Source organism: Miniopterus schreibersii (assembly GCF_964146895.1).
Source record: "Miniopterus schreibersii genome assembly, chromosome: 12".
In the NCBI taxonomy this organism is placed as follows: Eukaryota; Metazoa; Chordata; class Mammalia; order Chiroptera; family Miniopteridae; genus Miniopterus; species Miniopterus schreibersii.
In genome coordinates, this window is record NC_138112.1 from 73,965,080 (window position 1) to 73,987,087 (window position 22,008).

The 22,008-nt window shown below is 61.9% G+C and overlaps 2 protein-coding genes across 8 annotated transcripts; one reads left to right on the forward strand and one right to left on the reverse strand.

Annotated features, from left to right (window-relative positions):
• The first annotated feature begins 395 nt into the window (after positions 1-395).
• SIGIRR (single Ig and TIR domain containing) lies at positions 396-7,813 on the forward strand. Of its 7 annotated transcripts, none has more exons than XM_081155757.1 (10): positions 396-737; positions 3,755-3,916; positions 4,524-4,719; positions 5,166-5,296; positions 5,419-5,559; positions 5,986-6,129; positions 6,507-6,609; positions 6,677-6,827; positions 7,021-7,210; positions 7,497-7,813. In XM_081155757.1, the coding sequence occupies exons 2-10, from the start codon at positions 3,910-3,912 to the stop codon at positions 7,658-7,660; spliced, it is 1,227 nt and encodes a 408-aa protein (XP_081011883.1). In that variant the 5' UTR covers positions 396-737; positions 3,755-3,909; the 3' UTR covers positions 7,661-7,813. The 7 variants fall into 7 exon arrangements, with proteins under 7 accessions (XP_081011883.1, XP_081011880.1, XP_081011882.1 ...); XM_081155754.1 differs by having other exon boundaries at positions 524-737; positions 3,758-3,916; XM_081155756.1 differs by lacking the exon at positions 396-737 and adding an exon at positions 2,740-2,981 and having other exon boundaries at positions 3,758-3,916.
• Positions 7,814-8,992: 1,179 nt separating this feature from the next.
• Positions 8,993-21,584, reverse strand: PKP3 (plakophilin 3). The gene is made up of 15 exons (XM_081153857.1): positions 21,498-21,584; positions 18,117-18,233; positions 16,410-16,635; positions 14,137-14,216; positions 13,371-14,002; positions 13,157-13,280; positions 12,298-12,502; positions 11,769-11,943; positions 11,259-11,376; positions 11,003-11,173; positions 10,741-10,926; positions 10,098-10,251; positions 9,731-9,923; positions 9,560-9,647; positions 8,993-9,393 (listed from the first exon to the last, which is right to left on the reverse strand). The coding sequence occupies exons 2-15, from the start codon at positions 18,195-18,197 to the stop codon at positions 9,358-9,360; spliced, it is 2,469 nt and encodes an 822-aa protein (XP_081009983.1). The 5' UTR covers positions 18,198-18,233; positions 21,498-21,584; the 3' UTR covers positions 8,993-9,357.
• Between the last annotated feature and the right edge of the window lie 424 nt (positions 21,585-22,008).

Below are 22,008 nucleotides of genomic sequence, written 5' to 3' on the forward strand. Positions count from 1 at the left end.
GCACATTGCCACCCATACAACTCGGGGGGGGGGGGGGCTTCTTATGCAGTCACAACACGGGAAAATCAGCCCTTGCAAGGTGTCCCTCTGACTTCTGGGCCCCATGCTGCCCCACCCCCGTCCTGGCTGGCCAGGGGGCCCCGACCCACCTCTCTGACTCCCCTTAGCCAGCATAACCTTTTATAATAAAATAAAACCTCTTTGTGTCAACTTTTGGGCCCCTGGTGGACGGTGCCTGCCCTCAGGGCTAGATGGGAAACTGAGCCGAGACGGGGAGAGGTCCGGCTGGGGTAGCCTCCTCTGCGCTCCCACGAGCTTCCACGTGAGCAGTGCCGTCCCCCCTGCCCCTGGGATTTAGGGGCTGGGGTCAAGGCGGGCTTCCTGGAGGAAGAGGAGGAGCTGGGGAGGAGGCGCAGAATCCCGAAAGACGACCCGGGGGATGGCGGGATCTCCGAGGAGTCCCTCGGGGCTCCGGCTCTCCGGGCTGGTTGGGCGGGTCTGACCTCTGCCCCCGGGCCCGGCCGCAGAGCGCCAGACGGTCCCGAGTGCCAGCCTGGGGCGCACAGCGGGACGCTCGGGCCCGCCCTCCTCCCTGGGTGCGGGGCGGGGCTGCACCTGCCGCCGCCGGGGCCGCCGCCGCTGCGCACCTGGCTCAGGTGAACCGCCCCGCCCCGCGGTCGCGCGCCTCCCAGGTCTTGGCAACAGATGAGTGGCAGTCCCGGCTCAGACCCACAGGGGTGAGTGGAGGTCACCGACTCCCAGAAGTCGGACCCAGGCCTGGTGCCTGGGGAGCCAGGGGCACCTTGCCCGGAGGAGCCTCTGGGTGGGCGCGGTCCCGCAGGAAGCGGCCCGGAGCCGGGCTGTCTGCCCGAGTCGCCCGGAAGCCCAAGCCCGTCCGCGTACCGGCCTCTCGGGCCTTCCCCTCCGTCCGCCGCGAGCAGCGGCTTCCTTGTAACCTTTGCGCAGGAGAAGGGGGGGCGTGGGGGCGCAGGGGGACCCCACCATGCCCCAAGCCCGGATCCTAGGCCAGAGCCCTCCCGGGGCGCGGGGCGGACCAGCGAGACGTGCTGCGTGCGGGGCGCCGGGCGCCGGGCGGAGCTACGGCCACCTGCGCGCCCCCGTCCTCCGCGCGCCCCGGCCGCGCGCCGCCGCACCTGGAGGGGGGCACCGAGTCCGCCCACCCGGGGAAGGCGGAGCGCGGGACGCGGGGTGTGCGGCGGGGGAGCCCGACCGGGCCCCTCGCCCTGCGTGACCGCAGCCGCCTGGGCACGTTCTTTCCTTCCGGAGAGACGTCGGGGCGCAGCACGCGTGAGGCGCAGAGGGGCCGCGCGCCCCGGATAGGGGGAGTCGCTCGGAGGCTATGGGGTGCTGAGCCCCGGAGCCTGCGGCGGGGCGGGGCGGGGCGGGGGCCAGGCCGTCGCGGAGGCTGGGCCAGTAGCCCAACCGCGAGGGCCGGAGGGTCGAGGAGCCCGGGCTTTCAAGGAACCGCGGGTGTGGGGCCCGAGGAGCTAGGCGCTGCTTGGGGGTGGTGCAGGGGCGGGCTTGGATTCGGAGGGGCTGAACCTGAGCGTGCCTGAGGCCATGTGGGTTTTTCTGCTCCCCTTGGAGGGTGGGCCTGGGAGGCGAGGGAGGGTGAGGGGGGACGTTAGCAGAGGGAGGGGTCGTCCAGGCGAGGCTGGGAGCTAGTGGCACAGACGGACATACAGATCAGTGGACGGTCTGGCTGAAGCTTTCAGAGGCAGTGAGGCTGGTGGGGGCGCAACTCTGCTTCCTGCCTGTGCTCCTGGGAAGGTCGCTGACTAGGGCTGTAACTGCTCGGGGGCGTCGCTGTCTACTCAGCCTCCAGGGCACTGGGCACCTCGAGGAGAGGCTATTACCAGCTAGTACCTCCAGCAGGCCGATGCTCAGTTCTGTGGGACCCTCACCCAAGGTTCCTGAGGACCACAGGGGGTCTCGGGGTTTGGCAGGGTTGGGACAGGGTCAGGTTTAGCCTGTCGGAAAGCTGATGCTGCATTGAAGATGCTCCACTGGTGGCCCTGTGTGGTTGAGGCCCATTTCTATGGGCATCAGTACCAGCCACCTGCTGCTAGGCCCTGAGTCCCAGGTCAGTCTGGGGATGGAGCTGGTGGAGACTACTAGAACTGCTGACTGCCCCCAACCTGGGCTCAGAGCTGGGAGCCTCTGTCAAGACCCCCTGTTTATTTCCTTACTTGGAAAAAGGGCACTGTCCTCCCATCCCAGCCTGAAACCAAGGTCCACATGATACCACAGCCCACTTGTAACTGCTCACTTTTTGGGAGCTACACCGGGAGGTGGACAGGAGGGGACAGAGACCCCTGCTCAAGGCCCCATTATTGGCAGGAGTTTCCATAGGATACCCCCTGCCCCCCCAGCAGGTCAGAGGTTAGAGACATTTGCTGCTCACTTGGGGGAAGGAGAGAGGACATGGAGACTCCCCCCCTTCCCTGGTGTGGTCTCCAGGGAGCAGGCTGCACTGCCCAGCTGGCCCTCCTTGTGTGTACGCAGGACAGCCCTGACTGGGGATCTCCTTGCCAGGACCCCCTCACATTGCCCTGGACTCCAGCCTCTCTGCAGCCTCCCCCTACACCTCAGGCCTGGCCTCAGGAAGTGCGTTGCTTGGTGGGCTGGGGCAGGCTCAGAGGAAGGAGCCCTTGACTCACAGTTACAGGAAGAGCAGGCGGGCGGGGCTAACCAACTGCCCGCCTGCCTGGAGGGGGTGGGTGCCTGGGTGGGGTTTAGGTTTAGGAGAGGATGTGACTGCAAGGCCAGGAAGCTACAGAAAAGTCCTGATTAAAATACACAAACAAAAGCCAGGTCCTCACCCCGCTTGGTGATGGGTCCAGAGCAGCCGTGGTGTTTCGGACTGGGCCAGGGGCCCAGCTGAGCAGAGTTTGCTCTCAAGCACAGGTCAATGACCTCTATGACCAACGTCCCCTGCAGGAGGACAGAGCCGGAACCAGGTGACTTCGTGCCCTCCCACTGCAGCCTGCAGCTCTGCGTGAGCCTGAACCCTCACCCTCTGATGTCTTCCTGTCCTGAGGCCTGGCCTCAGAGTCAGGCCTGGCTGAGGGGAGGCCTGCAGCATGTGGGGCATGAGTGGCTGTGAGAGAGTGAGGAGGCTGCGTGTGTGCCAAGGGTGGGTGTGTTGTTTGTTGTGTGTGGTGGGGGTGTGCAGGTGCTTTTGGCTGTGCCCCCTGCAGGAGCTGTTCTGAGTTTGTGCCATGTGTGCCCACTGTGTGGGCCACAGAGTGTTGGAGGGGTGGGGAGTGTGCATGTGTGCACACCGGCCAAGGTGGGAGCTCAGTGCAGGTGTGTGGGGAGTGGGGTGTGTGCAGGGGGTGGGTGTGCAACACAGAGACCACGAAGGAGGGGCCTGAAGGGTAGGGTGTGCGGGAGAGCCCTGTGCAGGAGACATGTGTTGAGGAGAGGGCTGTGAAAGGGTGTGTGTGCAGTAAAGGTGTGTGCAGGAGGAGGCTGTGCAGGAAAGGCAACCTCTTGGCCTCATGAAGGTACGAAAGGGTGTGGGCCCACTGACCCACCCTAGGCCATCATGGTGGCCCTGGTGCAGGTGAAGGTCAGTCAAGGGCCCTGTGTAAGGTGCTCAGAGAGACTGATCTGGTGTCCAGGTGCTCCGCTGGCATCCGAGAGGCAGCGGGTGCACAGTGCTGTTTGTAGCCAAAGTTACATGTTAACTCACTCTGTTCTTGTTTAACTTGCTCTCTGGGGATGGCAGCAGCCTCTGACCCATCCTGGCACCCTGACTGACCCACTACAAAGACAGAGAGCTAGTCCTGCCCAGCCCTTGGGGTCCAGTCTTCTTGGCTGAGGAGCTCGTGGAGCCAGAGGTGGCACCGTGCCCAGCTTGCCTGAGGAGGCCCTGGTCAGACCATGGCAGGTAGATGGGTCAGAGAGGGACGGATAGGGGCCCCACTCTCACCTTTAGCACCTCACTGGCTGCCATTTAGCCCAGGCTCTGTTCACCCCCCTCCAGGCTTGTGGGGGTGGGCACTACTGAGGGCCATGAGGGCGGGGTGGGGATATGTGGGCTGCTGGGGGCCATCAAGATGATGGGTGTCTTCTCTGACTCCTGCTAGTGCTCATCAGCCCAATTTTAAGATGAGAAAGCTCGGGTCTCAGGGAGGTGGGAAGGCTTGCCTGTGGTCAGCAGAAGGTCCTAGAACCCTGGCTCCCATCCTAGGTGGAAGGTGCTGGCACAACCAGCACCCCAGTCTCCCAAACCACCAGTGCTCACACTCACTGCAGCCATCACAGTGGGGTGAGGCTGCACTGCCTGGCCCTTCACCTGGGACTCATGTCCTGGGTGGATGAGCAGCCACATACTGGGCCCTGTCCTCCATGGGACTCATGGACAGACATGGTGTGGCCACCAAACAACACGTGCCACTGGCTGTCCTTTTTTATTCCTGACCCACAGACCGTCTGTGGACAGTGGGAACCTGGTATCCTGAGCTCGGCTAATCTACCGGGTCCTCTTTCTCTAGGTGTCTGCAACAGGCCCCCCGAATTCCTCTCCCCTTCTGGAAACCAGGTTCTGGGGCCTACCTTGGGCAGTGTGGTCACTCTGAACTGCACGGCCTTGGTGGCCTCTGCACCCTACTGTCCCCTGCCCTCCGTCCAGTGGCTAAAAGATGGGCTGCCGCTGGGCAATGGGAGCCATTATGATCTTCATGAGGACTGGTAAGAGACCACCCTGGATATACCTATGGATATACTTCTGACCTACATCCTGGTCTGTAACCACCTGGACATGGGCTGGGGAGTGACCTCCCAGACATGACATGAGCACAGTGCCCCTATGGACACAGACTGAGGGCCCCTGTAGACACTCTGTATACCACCCAGGGCCATGGGTGCCAGCAGAGTCCTAAGGCTTGAACAAGGCACTGGCCATTGGGCCACGCCTGGAAGCAGAGGACCCCAGGACCCAGACCCAGAATTAGGGTGGCTGCCCCTAAATAGATCCACACTCCCTCCAGGTTCTGCCGCTTCTCTTAGCTTATGGCCCAATGGCTGCCCAGGAAGCCCAAATCTGCAGCCTCTCAGAATCCCAGACAGGTGGGGCTCTGGGGTGTCCATGGATGCTCTTGGGCCCCAGGTGAGAGGTTGGGGCCTGGTCTTCCCAGGGTCAAAGCCAACTTGTCAGAGGTGCTTGTATCCAGTGTCCTGGGGATCAACCTGACCAGTGCTGAGGACTACGGGGCATTCACCTGCTCTATACGGAATGTCAGCTCCTCCTTCACTCTCTGGAGAGCTGGTGAGGGGGATACTCAGGGGTACAGGGTAGGAGGAGGCCTGGGGGGTGGGGTCTGAGGAGCCTAGAGGCTGGAGGGTGCTGGGTGAGGGGTGCAGTGACTCAGGATGCAGCTCTGTCCCCAGGCCCAGCAGGCCATTTGGTGGCGGTGCTGGCCTCGCTGCTGGTCCTGCTGGTCCTGCTTCTGGCGGCCCTGCTCTATGTGAAGTGCCGACTCAACGTGCAGCTCTGGTACCAAGACGCGTACGGGGAGGTGGAGATGAATGGTGCGTGGGCCATGGTGCGTGGGCGGACAGCCGGGACGGGGTCAGCCGCAGGGCCTCCCTAGGCTCAGCTCTGGGCAGGGGGTCCCCTCTGGAAAGTGGGGGCAGCTCTGGAGGCGGGGGATGCGGACTCATTAGCTCTGGAGAGCTCCAGTGAGCACATGCTCCAGGAAAGAGGGACTCGGTGCAGCCCAGGGGGGCACAGGGCCTGGGTCTGCAGAAGCGGGGCGGGCGCCCTGTGCCCTGGTGCGAGGGCGCCCCTCTGAATCTTGTATTGAGGAGGGGTCGTGGGCGGGGCCTACGTCTGGGGGACGGGCCTAGGCCCTGTGCGCCTGCGCGTGAGAGGGTGAGGGGGACCCGAGGGCATGGCACCGAGAGGTGGCAGCCTGGGCCCGGAAACTGGTGGAACTGACCCGCCGCTGCCCGCAGACGGGAAGCTCTACGACGCCTACATCTCCTACAGCGACAGCCCCGAAGATCGGAAGTTCGTGAACTTCATCCTGAAGCCGCAGCTGGAGCGCTGTCGGGGCTACAAGCTCTTCCTGGACGACCGCGACCTCCTGCCGCGGGCAGGTGCGCCGGGCCCCGCTCGGCTTCCGCCCCACCTCCGGCCCCGCCCCAGGCCCCGGCCCCGGCCCCGCCCCTCTCCAGGCCCCGCCCCTTCTCGCCTCTGACCCCGCCCCTCGTCGGGCCCCCGCCCCTTCTAGCCTCTGACCCCCCTGCCCGCCCCGCCCCTTCTCTCCTCTGGCCCCGCCCTCATCGGGCTCCGCCCCTTCTCTCCTCTGGCCCCGCCCTCGATGGCTCCGCCCCTTCTCGCCTCGGGCCCCGCCCTCGCCGGGCCCCGCCCCTTCTCGCCTCTGGCCCCGCCCCACCGACTCCGCCCCTTCTCGCCTCTGGCCCCGCCCCTTCCCCTCTGACCCCGCCCCGTGCCTCCCTCTCGGGTCCCCCAGAGCCCTCCGCCGACCTCCTGGTGAACCTGAGCCGCTGCCGCCGCCTCATCGTGGTGCTGTCAGACGCCTTCCTGGGGCGGCCCTGGTGCAGCCACAGCTTCCGGTGGGTCCCGGGCTGGGCTGGGGCGTGGGGTGGCCAAGGGCGACCTGCTGACGGTCCCGCCCCGCAGGGAGGGCCTGTGCCGGCTGCTGGAGCTCACGCGCAGACCCATCTTCATCACCTTCGAGGGCCAGCGGCGCGACCCGGCGCACCCTGCGCTGCACCTGCTGCGCCAGCACCGCCACCTGGTGACCCTGCTGCGCTGGAGGCCTGGCTCCGTGGTGCGGAGGGTGGCGCGGGCTCTGGGGTGGGTGGGGGTTCCGTGGCCCGCTGCCCAGAGGAGCCTCCTCTTGAGGTTCCAGGAGCCGGTGGATGAGCTGCTGCGTGTATTGTTTGGGGCCAGGTGGCTGGAGCTTTCAGGGTTTGCATCCCCTGTGCGTTCACCTGAGCTGAGTGCCCCACCTTGGCCCCCAGACGCCTTCCTCCGATTTTTGGAAAGAGCTACAGTTGGCGCTGCCACGGAAGGTGCAGTACAGAGCGATGGAGGGAGACCCCCAGACCCGGCTGCAGGATGACAAGGACCCCATGTTGATTGTGCGAGGCCAAGTCCCGGAGGGTCGGACCCTGGACCCGGAGCTGGACCCGGACCCCGAGGGGGACCTGGGTATGTGCACTGAACCCTACCCCTAACCCTGGGAAACTGCCTGGGATGGAGGGGGGCTGCACAGGGCGGAGGAGCCCAGAAAGGGGCCCAGGTGGTGGGAACTCCTCCCTGCTGTCTGTAGATGGACTTGGACCCCCCAGGACCCCCTCACCTCAGGGCTCCTTCCCAGAGGCGCTTGGGCCTGAGACCTGCCCAGAGCCTCCAGGACCTCAACTGTCACTACTTAGGAGGGTGAGCAGGGAGTGAGCCCAGCTTCAGGCCTGGTGGTGCCCCCTCACCCCACTAGGTGTCCGAGGGCCTGTCTTTGGGGAGCCATCGGCTACACCGCATGCAACTGGGGTCTCACTGGGAGAGGGCCATGGCAGCGAGCTGGACGTCTCCGACCTTGGCTCCCGTAACTACAGCGCCCGCACAGACTTCTACTGCCTGGTGTCCGAGGATGACATGTAGCCAGCCCCTTGCCTCCGGTGGAGCCACAGGATGCCAGGGACATCTGGGAGTGGGACCTCCAGCCCTGCCTGCCTGTGACCCTGGGACCCCTGCAGGAGGGTGTGGCCCCAGTGCCCCTCCTTGTGCCAGAAAATAAAGTCTTTTTGGACCCTACCTTGGCCTCATCCTGTCCTCTCTTGGGCAGGAAGGGGGTGCATACTGTCCTGGGCCGGGCACCCCTCACTTCCATCTCAGGCTCTTCAGGGCCCTCCATCCCTCTCTATTTTCATTCCCATGGCACCTCGAGTCACCAGATCTGGCTCTCCAACCCTCCCTCTCCCCATCCTCCATCCTGACCCAGCTCTGGCTCGTCTCTCGTAGCCTCCTTGGTCCCCCTGCTAGGGGGCAGTGTGGCTGTCCCCAGCCCCTCTGATCCAGACAGATCCTGAGGAGTCCAGGCCCCTTACAGTCTTCGGGTTCTGAGCTTTGCAGAAGAAGCCCTTTGTTATAAAAATGTCATAGTGGGAGCACCCTAGCTGATTTGGCTCAGTGGTTAGAGCGTTGGCTGGAGGATTGAAGGGTCCTGGGTTCAATTCTGACCAAAGCCATGCACCTCGGTTGCACGCTCAATCCCCAGCCTTGGTTGGGGCTCGTGTGGGAGGCAATCCATTGATGTGTCTCTCTCACATCCATGTTTCTCTCCCCTCCCTCTGAAAAGCAATGGAAAAAATACCCTTAGGTGAGGATTAAAATATCTATCTATATCTATCTATATCTGTCTGTCATCTATCTGTCTATCTATCTATCTATCTATCTATCTATCTATCTATCTATATCTATCATCTATCTATATCTATATCTATCTATCTATCTATCTATCTATCTATCTATCTATCTATCTATCTATCTATCATCTATCTATCTATCTATCTATCATCTATCTATCTATCTATCTATCTATCTATCTATCTATCTATCATCATCTATCTATCTCATTGGGAGCTTCATAACTGAGTGGCCTGGCTCAATGAGATGGGCGAAGGGTCCCAGAGCATACTGGATCCCAAGCCTCGGACAGCTTGACAGTTCCTGGTCAGGACACCCCCAGGCCCAGGAGGGCAGGACAAAGAGAGGTGTTGGGTGCCTTTGCCACATGAGTACCCCTAGCTCTGCTGAATCTACACCTTGGGTGGCACTGAGGCCTCTTCCCTCTACCCCTCTCCTCCACTCTGTCAGCTTTCTGTGCTGGACACTCCATCTTCCCTGACCTGGAGAGACCTGTGCGCAAACCCAGGAGCAGGCAGGGCTGTACTTGGGGACACTGAGGAATATCCAGTGGTCAGACCAGCCAAAGACGCTTGCAGGACTGTGGCCACTGTCTTCACGACCACTTTTATTTTCAGCACTGGCTGTCCTGAGGCACCGCAGGGCCATGGCCAGCCCCACCTCTGCCAGTGTGACCTGGTCACCACCCCACGCGCCACAGCAGCCTCAAGCCCTGCCCCACTCCCTGCCCGCAGAAGCCAAGTCCCCAGCTGCAAGCCCCCATCCCCCATCCTCTCCCTGGTGGCCCAGGCCTTTCCAAGTTGCACATGGGGCTCCTGCAAGCGGCCCCTGGGCCATCAGCCTTCTCCTCCAGGCCGCCATCAAGCAGCACGGAGCTGAGCCCGTCCCCCGGAGGCTGGACCGAGTTGCGTTCTCTTCTGGGAAGGCCTCGCCTAGGGGCCCAGGAAGTCGTCCTTTCGATAACCCTTCTGCATTTGGGGGGAGAGATATGAATTAGAGGGTGCAGGCCGCCCTGCATCCCACCCCACCCTCCCTGGCTGGGGTGCTGGTGTGGACCCTGCTCCCTTGGCCTGCTTAGCCCTGGTTTCCAAGCCCCTCCCCATGTCCTGCCTGCCCGGGATTGCCGGAACATACCGCTCGGAAGTCTCGGTGAAGCTTATTGTACTGCCACAGATTGGCCAAGAGGCTGGAGGCTGCCCGGGAGGACTTCTCACTGTCAGGGCTGGAGGACGAGGGCAGGGGTCAGCAGGGCACAGACACAGCCAGCAGGCGAGGGGGGCGGTAGGTGGGGGGGAGGGCCCTCACCTGTCACGCTTCTTCTTGATGAAGACCAGCTTGCGGAGCCCATCAAAGTACAGCAGGTCTCGGGCGGCAATGGGACTGGCCACCACCAGGTTGTTGAGCACCGCGATGATGTTCACCAGCACCTCAGCCGGGGGAGATTTCTCGCCCACGCTGCCTGGCAGCTTCTCGATCAGGTGACTCACCACCTTGGTGGCTGCGGGAGGCCAGGAGGTTGGTGTCAGCCCCGCTCCAGGCCCTCAGGGAGCTGGCGTGCCTATCTGTCCACCTTTGCTAGAAGCCCTCCCGGCTGGGAGGCACTAAAGACCAGATCCCGGGGAGAGCCCACTGGGCGGGTGAGGGCAGAGCCCAGTGTGGGACGCTGACTCACACATCTCGTCCTTGTTCCTGGCATTCCGAGACAGGTTTCGGATGAGGCCAGTCAGTGAGCGCAGCTGGTGGTGGTCGGCTGTGCGGACGCGGTCCAGCAGCGGGTTCAGGATGCGCTCCTGCTCCAGAGCCAGGCGGCTGAGCACGCCCGCCCACTGCAGGTGGAAGAGGGGCTGGTGAGTGCAGGTGAAGGTGCCTTTTGCATTCTCACAGCCCACCTGTGGGGAAACTGAGGCAGGACTGGCTTCTCTGTCTCTGCCCCTCAGCCAGGACCAAGCGTGACTCTGATCAGGCTCCCCTCAGCCTAGACCTACTGGGCACCTCCCCTCAGACCCGGTGCAGGACCTGAAGTCTCACGGTCCTGAGGCCTGTCCTGGGATGCCGACCTCACTCTCCTGCTGCCCCGCAGATGTCCCCTCTTTCTTGTCTCTCCTGCCCAGCTCAGAGGCTGTCACTCTCGGGTCATGTCCTGCCTGGTTTCCTCTCTCCTCTGCTGTTCTGGCCCACCCATGAGTTTGCGTTCATCCCACTATCCCTCTCCCAACAGACTGTCAACTCTTGGAGAACAGGCTCCCATCCTCCATGCACCCCACATGTCCCCTGCACATGACCAGCTCAGGGCACTTGCTCTGTGGTCCCCTCACCCTGCGGTCGCCGGCTGTGATGTTCTGCAGGGCCCCGGCGGCCGCCTCCGTCGTGTGCCGGTTGAGCTCACAGCGCTGCAGGAGGCGGTTGTACAGGCCCACAATCTGGGGGCTCCACAGCCACTCGAGGCCCTTGGGGTCCTTAGACACCTCAGCGAAGGTGAGTGCATCAGCGGTGATGGGCAGCTGGGCGGGAGGGTGCAGACTGTCAGGCAGGGTCAAGCTGGGCCCCCTGCTCCCACCAGCCCAGGCCCATGCTCACCTCTCGAAGCCGGCGGCTCTGCGGTGTGAAGCAGCCCACCACCTCACCAGGCGGTGCCCCAGCCATGTCCCTGCGGCCCCGGCCCTCGAGGCGCTGCAGGGCGGACGGTGGCATCTCGTCATACAGGCGGTAGGACAGGTTCCTCAGCACACACACGGCATTCTCCACGCTCTGTGGGGAGCAGACCGCGGTCCGAACAGGCCAGGCCCCCCAGCCCCTCCGCACCGGCTGCCCCTCACCACTGGCCGCCCCTTACCTTGTCCTCACACTTGCCTACGTCCAGCGCATGGTTGATATAGGTGACCAGGGCGTCCACCAGCCCATGGCACTCACGCATCTTCTGGCGAGTGGCCTGGGAGGCTGAGCTGAGATTCCTGTAGATGGAGGAAGATCAGAGACCCCCGCAGGGACCCGAACTCAAGGGTGGAAATCCTTAGTGCCCATCTCCCCCTCCCCCTTGAGCTGGGCCCCTCGGCACCTCCTGCTCCTGGTCCCTTCGGGACACTGCTGGCCCTGGTCCCACTGCATGACCACCCCATTCTCTCCTTGAAGCATCCAGAGGAGATTATGGATGTTGAGTCAAGTCCCTGATTTAATGAAACTGAGCCTGCAGCCCCCAGAGTCTATTGACATCACACCTGGTGGCCACACCCGGCAGCCTATTCCACTCCTGTGTCAGCCTTGTCGTTCAGACCTCCCAGGCACCCACTCTTTCCCTGTGGCCTTCGTCTTGGCCTCTCCGGGCACCCGCCCCAGCCTGGTGCACCTGAGGAAGCCTGTGGCATTGTAGAAGATCTCAGCCTCGGAGGCATTCTGCTGGATGAGGGGTGGCCCTCCGGCCCCCGAGAGGGGGCTCAGCACCAGGTCTGTGAGTTGTTCCAGTGTGTCTCGGGCCAAGCGGTCCTTCAGGTGGTCACTGGAGGACAGGTTCCACAGGATCCCTGGGGTAGGTGGATCCGAGGCCTTGGTCAGGGACAGCCCAGCAATCCCTCTGGCTCTTCTGGGGATGGTGGGAGGAAGCCTCTAACCTCTCCCAGGGCTCCACCTGGCATTGTGAACCTCACCCAAAAGCTCTGCTGGGGACAGCTGAAGTGTGGCCTGCAGGGTGAAGGGGCTGCGGTGGACCCTGGGGACACGGCCCCGGCCACTGGAGACCTACCACAAGGGTAGTCACGGGGACCAAAGAAAGAGGTGGCACAGGGAGGGCAAGCACGAAGACAGAGAACAGAAAAAGGGGCCACAAGGCAGAGCCAGGTGGTGGCAGTGCTGGCAGGGGCCCCGGGGGGGACCGCTACCTGTGACGTTCTTGCGTAGTTCATCGTCCTGCTCACGCAGTGTCCGCAGCAGCTCGAAGATGCCATTCTCCTCCACCAGGGCCAGCTTGTTGTCTGCATTGTCGTAGATGAGGTTGCGCATGGCACCCGTAGCGTGGCGCTGCACCTCCTGGTTGGCATGGTTGAAGAGCTTCACCAGCCGAGGCACAGCCTGAAGACTGCGGGCCTGCAGGCACAGGCACGGGGTGTCAGCACGTGTGTGCATATGGTACGGGTGTGCGCAGGCGTGCGCAGGCGTGTGCAGGTGTATAGAGTGCAGATACAGGCAGGCGTGTGCAGGTGTGTGCAGGCGTGTGCAGGTGTATAGAGTGCAGATACAGGCAGGCGTGTGCAGGTGTGTGCAGGCGTGTGCAGGTGTACAGAGTGCAGATACAGGCAGGCGTGTGCAGGTGTATAGAGTGCAGATGCAGGCAGGCGTGTGCAGGTGTATAGAGTGCAGATGCAGGCAGGCGTGTGCAGGTGTGTGCAGGCGTGTGCAGGTGTATAGAGTGCAGATACAGGCAGGCGTGTGCAGGTGTGTGCAGGCGTGTGCAGGTGTATAGAGTGCAGATACAGGCAGGCGTGTGCAGGTGTGTGCAGGCGTGTGCAGGTGTATAGAGTGCAGATGCAGGCAGGCGTGTGCAGGTGTATAGAGTGCAGATACAGGCAGGCGTGTGCAGGTGTGTGCAGGCATGTGCGGATCACTCCCTCCTGTTCCTCTGCTGAGGAGACTCTAGCAAAATGAAGCCTGCCCAGTCAGCTGGGGGATCGGGGAGAGGTGGTCAGGGACCAGAGGTCAGTGAGAGGTGGGGGTCCACAGGGGTGTTCACAGGGTGGTCACCTGCTTCTTGGCCACTGCATCACTGTAGCATTTGTGCTGGATGTAGGCTGCTCCCAGCACCTGCAGGTTAGGGTCTGAGGCCATGAGGTACTTAACTGCTGATGGCAAGTCAATGTCATCAAAGCTGCAGAGACAGGGGTCAGGGGTCAGGCTGACCCTCGGGACAGGTTGGGGCCATGGCAGCAGCCCCCTCCCCATACCAGGCCAAGCTCACCCGCTGCTGAGTCTCTGCAGAGTGCGTTGACCGCTGTAGCTGTCCAGCCCACGCACATCTGGCAGGTGGCCAGCATCACCTAGGCTGAGGCTGAGGCTACGCACGGAGGGCGCTCGGGCCACGGGCTCTAGGATACCCCCTGGCATGGCCCCAGCCCCCATGCGGCTGCGGTGGCTGCTCTGGAATCGCTGCAGGGTCCGCATGGCGGGGGCACGGATAGTCCGGCTGGGTGGCCCCTCAACAGCCTCGGGCCAGTCCAGGCCCCCGGCCCGGCTGGAACTGGAGCTGGCCTGGCGCTCGTAGGCAAAGGCCCTATAGGCAGAGGCGGCTGCGGGCTCCAGCTGCTCTGACACCACACTGCAGTGGTCGTCCAGGCCCCCCGGCCCCAGCCTCAGCGAGCGTAAGGACAAGGTGTCATAGTCCACCCGGTTACCCCCACCACCACGCTCGTGGTAGGACACGGGCCGGATAGGCATGGGTGGGGTGGGCTGGGGTCCTCCGTACCCCACAGCCCCAAAGGCGCTGCCCCCGTTGTGGGCAGAGCTCAGCCTCCGACTACAGCTCAGATCCACGGCAGAGCGGGAGGACCAGGCGGCCGGGCTATAGGTGGGCTTGGCGATGGGCCGGAAGGTCTGTGGGCAGGATGGGAAGGGCAGTGAGTGGGGGCCAGGGCTCTCCCTGACCCTGGAGACCACAGCCTTCCCCAGAGCTTCCCCCATGTGACCACAGAGCCCAGACTCTCCAGGCTGGATTGGGTGTCACTCACCGAGGTGCTGTCCCCACTCAGGCCTTGAGAACGGGAGCTGAAGCCTCCCTGCAGGGTGTGGTACTGGCCCCGGGATGTGCCTGTGGAGAAGGACAGTGGCAGCTTGGCCAGGCTTGATGGCAAAGCACTGGCCTCCTGCCTCCTCTCCTGGACCCTGGGATCCAATGGGGGGCAGTGTTGGGGAGTGGGTGCCTTGGCCCTGGTCCCTGCCATTGTCTCCTCTGACATCAGCCCTGGTGGTCCCTCTCCCACAGCCCCCCTCTCCTCCAGCTGTGATGGAGGACAGACATGCTCACCCCGATGGCCTCCTAGACCTTGGGGAGTGAGCCAGAGACTCCTGCATCAGCTCTCCAATCTGCCAGGGCACAGTGCCTGGCCCCCTCCTCCAGGAAGTCACACTGACCACCCATGAGCCTGTCCTGTGCTGCGGTCACACAAGAGTGAGGCTTTGCTCTCTGCCAGTCTCCTTGGGCCAGTCTGTCCTCAGGGGCAGTCCCCCGTCCCACCTAGCAGAGCCACACCCGCCCCATCCAGCCACACACAAACTGAGGGCACTGGCGCCAGCCCGACTCTGTGGTGAGTGGACAGACTGGTGGGTGGGTGGAGTACAGAAAGTGGAGAGATGGGAGACAGATGGATGTGAGGTGAGGATGGGTGGCTGGATGGACAGACAGACCGGAGGGTGATGGGATAGCTAAGCTGGGAAGATAGAGAGCTGGAAGGATGGTGGTAGATGCAGGGTGGACAGACAGGAGGGTGGAGTGTGACTGGTCAGATGGGTGAATGGGCAGATGATGGGAACATAAGAGGCTGGAAAACACCCAGGTCAAACCAAAGCAGAGCAGTGGGACAGACTGGGGTGGGGTGGGTGCCTGGGTGATGCTAGGGGGTCTTTGGATAGGGAGGGGATGCCTGGGGGGGTCGGCCTCTGCCAGGGTCCCTGCTAGGGCCACCCCCGTGGGGGAGAAGAGTCTCATCTCCGCAGAGGACTCAGGGTGGGGTGAGAGGAAGGGGCCTTGTTCCCTCTCGACTCTGTCTCAGACGCGCCCTGGTTAATGAGGCTTCTAGGCAGGGGCTATTAACCCTTTGACGCTAATGAGGCTCAGCCTGGGGGGCACACCCCCAGCCTGGGGACCTTACCCCCACCCCAAATTATAATCTTCCCGCCCCTAATTGCCAGGGGAGCCAGGGTGGTAATTAACCCCTCCTTGCTCCATCTTCCACCCTATGACCCCTGGGCGCCATCTAGGCCACCAGTGAGGATGAGGCTGGGAGAAGAGGGGGGGAGGACCCAGATCCATGCTGCCCTGGTGGCCCCTGTGCTGGCTGACCTTCCTGTGAACCACTGTGCACCGGGGTCCCTGCCCCTGACATCCTGGGAGGTTCATCCTACTGTCTAACCTTGGCCCCAGTTGCTGTGGTATGGTAAGGGAGGAAATGGTATTAACATTCATGCACGCACACACTCACATTCACACGGGATACACACACGTGTACACACATTCACACAGGATGCACATGTGTGTGTACACACACTCACATGGGATGTACACACATGTGCACACACTCACATTTGTATGGTATGTACACACACGTGGGTGCACACATTCACATAGGGTGCACACACACGTGTACACACACATGCACACACTGGTGGAGCCAAGATTCCTGCACCCCCACCCTCTGTTCTCACGGAGAGTATCTGGGTCACTCCAGTGGGGCCTCCCTTGCAATTCCGCAGGGGACCCTGGTCAGACTAGCAGGCAGGTGGCTCTCATCCAGGATTTCCAGACCCGCCCTCACGTTTCTGTCTGCTCGTTCCCATGGGGCATGGGGGTGGAGAGGGGCGCTGGAGACTGTGTCTCCCTGGGACTGCCGTGTGCCTGTGTGTCTCTGGGACCGTGTGTGAGCCTGTCATGTGGACAGGACGTGTGCACGTCCCAGGTTTGCCCCCAGAGATGGGCCTGGCTGTCCTGCCATGTGCTGATCTTCCTGTGGTCCCCAACAGGGGGCTCAGGGCTGAGGGGGCAGGCTCCACCAGGCTCCACCAGGAGGACCCAGGGGTCCCTGTGGGGTGGTGGGAGGCCCCACCCATGGCTTCTCCCACGCCCGCTGGGGTGGGGCAGGTGACTCAGTGCAGGCCTCAGTGAGTCAGGGAGCTGAACCCTGGAGCCAGCCTCATTGAGGCCTCTGGCCCTGGCACCACCACACCCGCCAAGGCCACCTCGGTGCCATCCCCACTGCCAGAGCCCACCCTGCTGGCATCTGCCTACCTCGGGCTGCCCTGGTGACGCCGTCGGGCTCAGCTGTCCCGTTGTGCCTCGGCTGCTGGCCCAGCTGCTGGAGGCGGGCGCGGACCTGCTCCTGAACCCGGGCAGCTCGCAGGCGCTCGGCCTCCGGCCCCTCTGTGCCCCGGCGGTCCAGCTGCAGGTCTGAGGGCAGCGCCAGGGAGCACACGCCGGCCTCGGGCTGCAGGGCGGACAGCAGGAAGTTACTGTCCTGCATGGCGGCAGGCACGCGAGGCTGGGTCTGCCGGGCCTGGGCCGCTGCGGCCTCCTCCGGCCTGAACTGTCTTTCCGTCTCGTCCTGAACCGCCCGGTCCCTGAAGTCCCCTCCCCGCTGGCCTCACCCAGAGCCGCCTGGAGACAGACGCCTACCCAGCCCAGAGTTCGGCTGGGGGCGGGGACACCTGGGCCAGGTGGGAGGGAGGGGCCGCTGCCTGCTTAAGGTGGCATTTGGGCGGAAGAACAGGCCCTGCATGGCTCAGTTCCTGGCCTGGCCTCCCCCCTCCTTCAGCACATCCCAGGACGGGACTGCATGGGTCTGGGCCCACGTTTCTTCCCTCTGTAAAGGCCTCACCAGGCCCTCCGGGGTGGAGGTGGGCTAACCAGGCCCTATTGTCCAGTGGTTAGACACTTCCAGGAGTCTACAGGGGAAGGGTTCTCCCTCTCTGAGGGGGGGAAGGCTCTAGGCAGCTCCAGGGGCCCAACCTGGGGGCCGAGGTGGGCCTAGGCAGGGGTTGGCGTTAAGAGTCGCTCTTAGGTGTCAAGGGTCAGTGCTAAGGGACAGGGCTGAGGAGAAAGGGCTTAAGGTGGAGCTTTAGGGCAGAAGGGGACCTATGGAGCCCTTGTAGCCCTTGGTCCTGCAAGACTGCAGAAGCTCACTCCCCGGGGATGACCCTCCAGACCTCGGTCCCTAGATGCTGGAAGTCACTTCCAGCCCCCCCCCCACACACACATAGAGACCTCGAGGGCTGGCTGGGCCCTCTCTGGCACCCTCCCAGGCTCCTGCCCCCCAGGCCTTGGGGGTGGGAAGCCATTTCCAACTCATGAGTCAGGGCTCTGCAGGGCAGTGATGGGATGGGGCAGGCGGGGCTGCCCCAGGGGGTTGACTCAGAGGGGCCCTCCTCCCAGCTGGTGGGCAGGAACTGGGTGTGCAGAATCTAGGAGTCCCACAGGGCCGGGACTCAGAGGTGTTGGAGTTGGGGGGGCGCAGGCCCAGCAGGTCTTCCTAAGCCCCTCACCCGACTGGACCAGCATGTCCAAGGCCTTCCGCGTAGGCCTGGCTTGGATTCAGGAGAGGCCCGTGGTACATACATTGAGTGGGGATAGGGGCGGGGGCCTCACGTACCTCCTGGGTTCTCCTGGCAAAGTCCCAGTGGACCCCTCTAACAGCCTCTCTCCCTAGAGCCTGCCTCCGACCCTAGGCCTCTCTCCAATGGTTAAACCCCCACCCCCATTCCCACCCCCAAGACATTTGCCTTAATCGGCAATCATTCCTGGCAGGGACTCGGAGTCCCAGATGGGAATGGTGGTGGGGCAGTGGCCTGGGGGGGAGAGGAGGGAGGTCAGTGTGGGAGGAGGAGGGGGGGTTTATCAGAGGGCAGTGTGGGGGAGTTTAGATGGTCCCTGGAAAGGCCAAGGTGAAGGCTGGGGTGGGGCCTCTGGGCTGTTAGAGGTGATGCATGATGGGAGACCTACCCTGTTGGTGGTCCGGGCGACCCCAGACCCGTGGCTCATCCAAGAGGTTGCTGCTGCTGGCTGAGGGGTCCTGGGCTCCATCCCAGGCCCAGTGAGTTCGTCCAGGGAGGCCTCTCACTGCAACAGAAGTGTGGGGGCACCAGAGGGCGGGGTGGGAACGCCCGCGCAACCAGCTCATCAGACCGGTTGCTTTCCTGGGAGACGTGTTTTGTGTGGAAAAATCCTGGGAGACAAGTTTGTGCGGCGCTGAGTGCACCTGGAGGCACAGGCCTGGACAGGGCCAGGCCCGCCCTCCACTGGGGGTCCACTGGGGTCTACCTGGGCCCTTGTAGGCCAGGCCCGGCACATGGCTGGGGCAGGCTACAGGCGGGGATTTGAGAGGCTTGTGGGGAGGCCCTGGTTGGAGGGGGCTTTGGTGGGGCCACAGCCATGGAGGGAGAGGGGGCATCGGATGGGGGTGGCCGTTTTCAACAGCCTGCAGGGTCCCCAGGGCCAGTTCTGTGGAGTTTCCCCTCTCCTCTTGGCAGGGTGCCCAGAGGGCTTCGGGTGCCCAGAGCTGTAATGAACATCCCTGAGGACCTGTGGACCCCGCCCCACAGTGGACCTCCTGCCTCTGTGACTCAGTGTCTCTGGAAAGCCTGGGGTCCCTGGCTCCCCTGGGACCTTCTCTAATTGCTGCTGGGCCAGTGGGATTGGCCGTGGCCTGGACCGGTCCCCACTGCTCTCAACCCCAGGCTATAGCCCATCCGACCCCTGGGCCAGCTCTGTTTGGTTTTCTTCCCCCTAGGTCCAGTGTGTGGGGAATGGGCACATGGGAGGATTCACGGTGGGCTTCCTGGAGGAGGTGAGTCTGTAGCAAAGAAGGAGGATTCACCCTCCAGGTGCCTTTGGGCGAGAACCTGGACCCTGAGGGCCTCAAGGGTGAGTGAGCGGCTCACTGGGGAGGCTGGGGGCTGGGGTGGGAGAGTCTGAACTCTGCCCAGGGGAGGCCTGAGGGGGGCAGGATAGCATTTACACCCCTTCATCTGACAGAGCAGAATGGGTGGGCTGGGGTGTCTATTGGAGGAGGGGAGCCTCGGCAGCTGTCACAAATGTCTCTGAAAGAGGAGTTGGGGGGAAGAACAGGGGGTTGGGGGTGAGAGGCCTCAGGGTCTAGAGCCAGAATAGGTGGTGGTGGAAGGAGGACCCCTCTGGAACGGGCTTTGGTGACTTGAAGCTGGGGGAGGGACACAGAGGGCAACTCCTCCCCCTCCCTGCAATGGGGAGCCTGGAGGGGGTTATTAGGAGCCGAAGATGGGGAGAAAAACTCGAAGATATTAACAGCAAAATAACATTCAAAACAAAATTTTGGAGTGCGCAGGCGCAGAGAAGTAGAGCCTGGCTGGGGGTGGGCACACAGCCTGCAGGAGTGGGGCTGGGTCAGCCTAGCCCCTGCTCGAGTTGCTAGGACCAGGTGTGGGGCGCAGCTCCCCTGAAAGGCCCCCAGAGGCTCAGTACTTGCTGCCTCTGGGCTCCAGCTCCAGCCCAGATGCTTTGTGCCGTGCCCACGCTCACAAATCTTCCAACGTCCCGCAGTCTGGGCTCCCTCCAAGGCCAGCCCAGATCCCTCCTCCTCCAGGAGAACTACCTGGATTTTCTCCCTGGGCCCCTCCCCTAATCCTCGGTGACCCTGGGTGAAACACAAGGGACCTGGCGTCCTCTGTGCCCCCACCTCCTGCCTTGTGCCTTTAGTGTGGAAGGTACCTGAGGGATACCGGTCCCTGTTGGACCAGAGATTGGGGTGGCACCTTTCATCACACTCCCACCCCTCACCCATCCACGTGTCCCTGGTTCTGAGCTCCTCCCACGCACCCAGCACTTCTCAGGAAAGGTATATGGGCCCAGACAGACGCGGCTTCTCACAGGAGCCCTCCTGCTGGGGTCTGTTGGGGTCAGGTGGGGCACAGACAAAAACCAAACACAGTGGCCCACAAGCAATGGTGCCTGAGACCCTTTAACTGCTTTCTAGGCAGAGGGAGGAGCCTTGCAAGGGCTCCAAAAAGGAACCAGGTTTGCACTTGGAGGACCCAAAATGGAATAGGGTGGCTGGAGCCAAGGCCAGACAGACGGTAGGAGGAGCAATGGGAATCCTTCGGTGCTTTTCAGCAGGGGAGTGGCTATCAGATTTGTTTCAAAAGAGCATCTTTCTCTGTAGGGAGAGTGAATTAAAGGAAGCAGAGAGACCGGTGGGGAGGTGGTGGCTGGACCCAGTGGGGGCAGTGAGCTTGGAGACAAACAGCTGCCTCCCCTTCTCCGGAGTGAGTTCCCCATCCCTGGAGGAGTGAAAGATGAGGCCACCTCGGTCAGAGTTCAGGATTCACAGGCACTGTTTATCAGGGGTTGCCCATGTACCAGGCAGGGTGCTAAAAAATTTCTCACATCTGTCCTTAATCCTTATAGGCACCCCAGGAGGGCGAAGTGTGATCCCTCCTTTTCACAGATGGAGAAGCCGAGGCTCCTTGAGGCTAAATAAGTTCCTAGAAGTTATAATACAAGCCGGGGGGTGTAGAGAAATTTCTTACCCTGAGCAACAGCAGGACAGGAGTGGTCTTGGGGGCCAGCGCTGGCTGGTGGGATGGGGGCCTTGGCAGAGTCCCTGGGGTCCCCCAGCTAGGTCGGGGCCACCTCCTCCATGGGGGCTGATGGATTTGCTCACCATCTCCTGGTGGTTTAACTTTAGTCTCATTTTAAACCGGCTCCTGCTCCCGTGGACCCTTTCCCAGCACCCTGGCTCATCGGAGCCCCTTGCTTGTGGGCATAGTGGTCAGCTCCTGGGCGCCAGGGCTTGGAGACTCTCAGTTGCCTTTGGCTTGAAGGACATCAGGGTATAACTTTGGGCTGGTACTTTCTCTCCCTCAGGACTTGGCAGATGTTTTGCTGACTCCTTACGGTGGGGGATTAGAGCCGGCCTGACCCAGGTGGGGGTGGCCTACATAATCCACACTGCCCGCCACCCACAGGGTTATCTCTGGAGCCCAGTGACTTCATGTGCACGTGTTTGGGGCAACTTTTTGGCATCAGTGTTTCAAACTGTACATTCTGGCCTGTATTTATTTTGGAAAAGTTTTCTTCTGCTGTATCACTAACCTATGTTTTTCTCTCATTCTTTCTCTCATCTTCTAGCTTCTCCGAGCTCCATCGCCTACTGTCTTCTAGCTTCTCTGGGCTCCGTCGCCTACTGTCTTCTCAAGGTTCACTTTTAGCACTTCTCTTCCATTTAGTTTTGTGTGCTCGTCTCAGACCTGTCTTTTGTTCCCAACTGGGTTTTCAACTATGGTAGCTCTATTTTTAATTTTTTGAGGACCCTCCATACTGTTTTCCACAGGGGCTGCATCAGCTTACCTTCCCACCAGCAGTGCACATTCCCCACATCCTTGCCAGCACTGGCTGTTTCTTGTCTTTCTGATGATACCCATTCCGACAGGTGTGAGGTAATATCTCATTGTGTGTTTGTTTTTAATTCTCACCTGAGAACATATTTTTATTGATTTTAGAGACAGAGGAAGGGAGAGAGAGAAACATTGATCAGTTGCTTCCAGTACTTGCCCCAACTGGGAATCTAACCCAAAACCCAGGCATGTGCCCTGACTGGGATTCGAACCTGCAACCTTTTGGCTCCAACCAACTGGGCCACCTGGCCACGGCCTCTCATTGTGGTTTTATTTATTTATTTATTTATTTATTTATTTATTTATTTATTTATTTATTTATATCTTTATTGATTTCAGAGAGCGGGAGAGAGAGAGATTGAAACGTCAATGATGAGAGAGTCATTGATTAGCTGCCTCCTGCACGCCCCCAACTGGGGATCAAGCCCGCAACCGGGGCATGTGCCCTGACTGGGAATTGAACC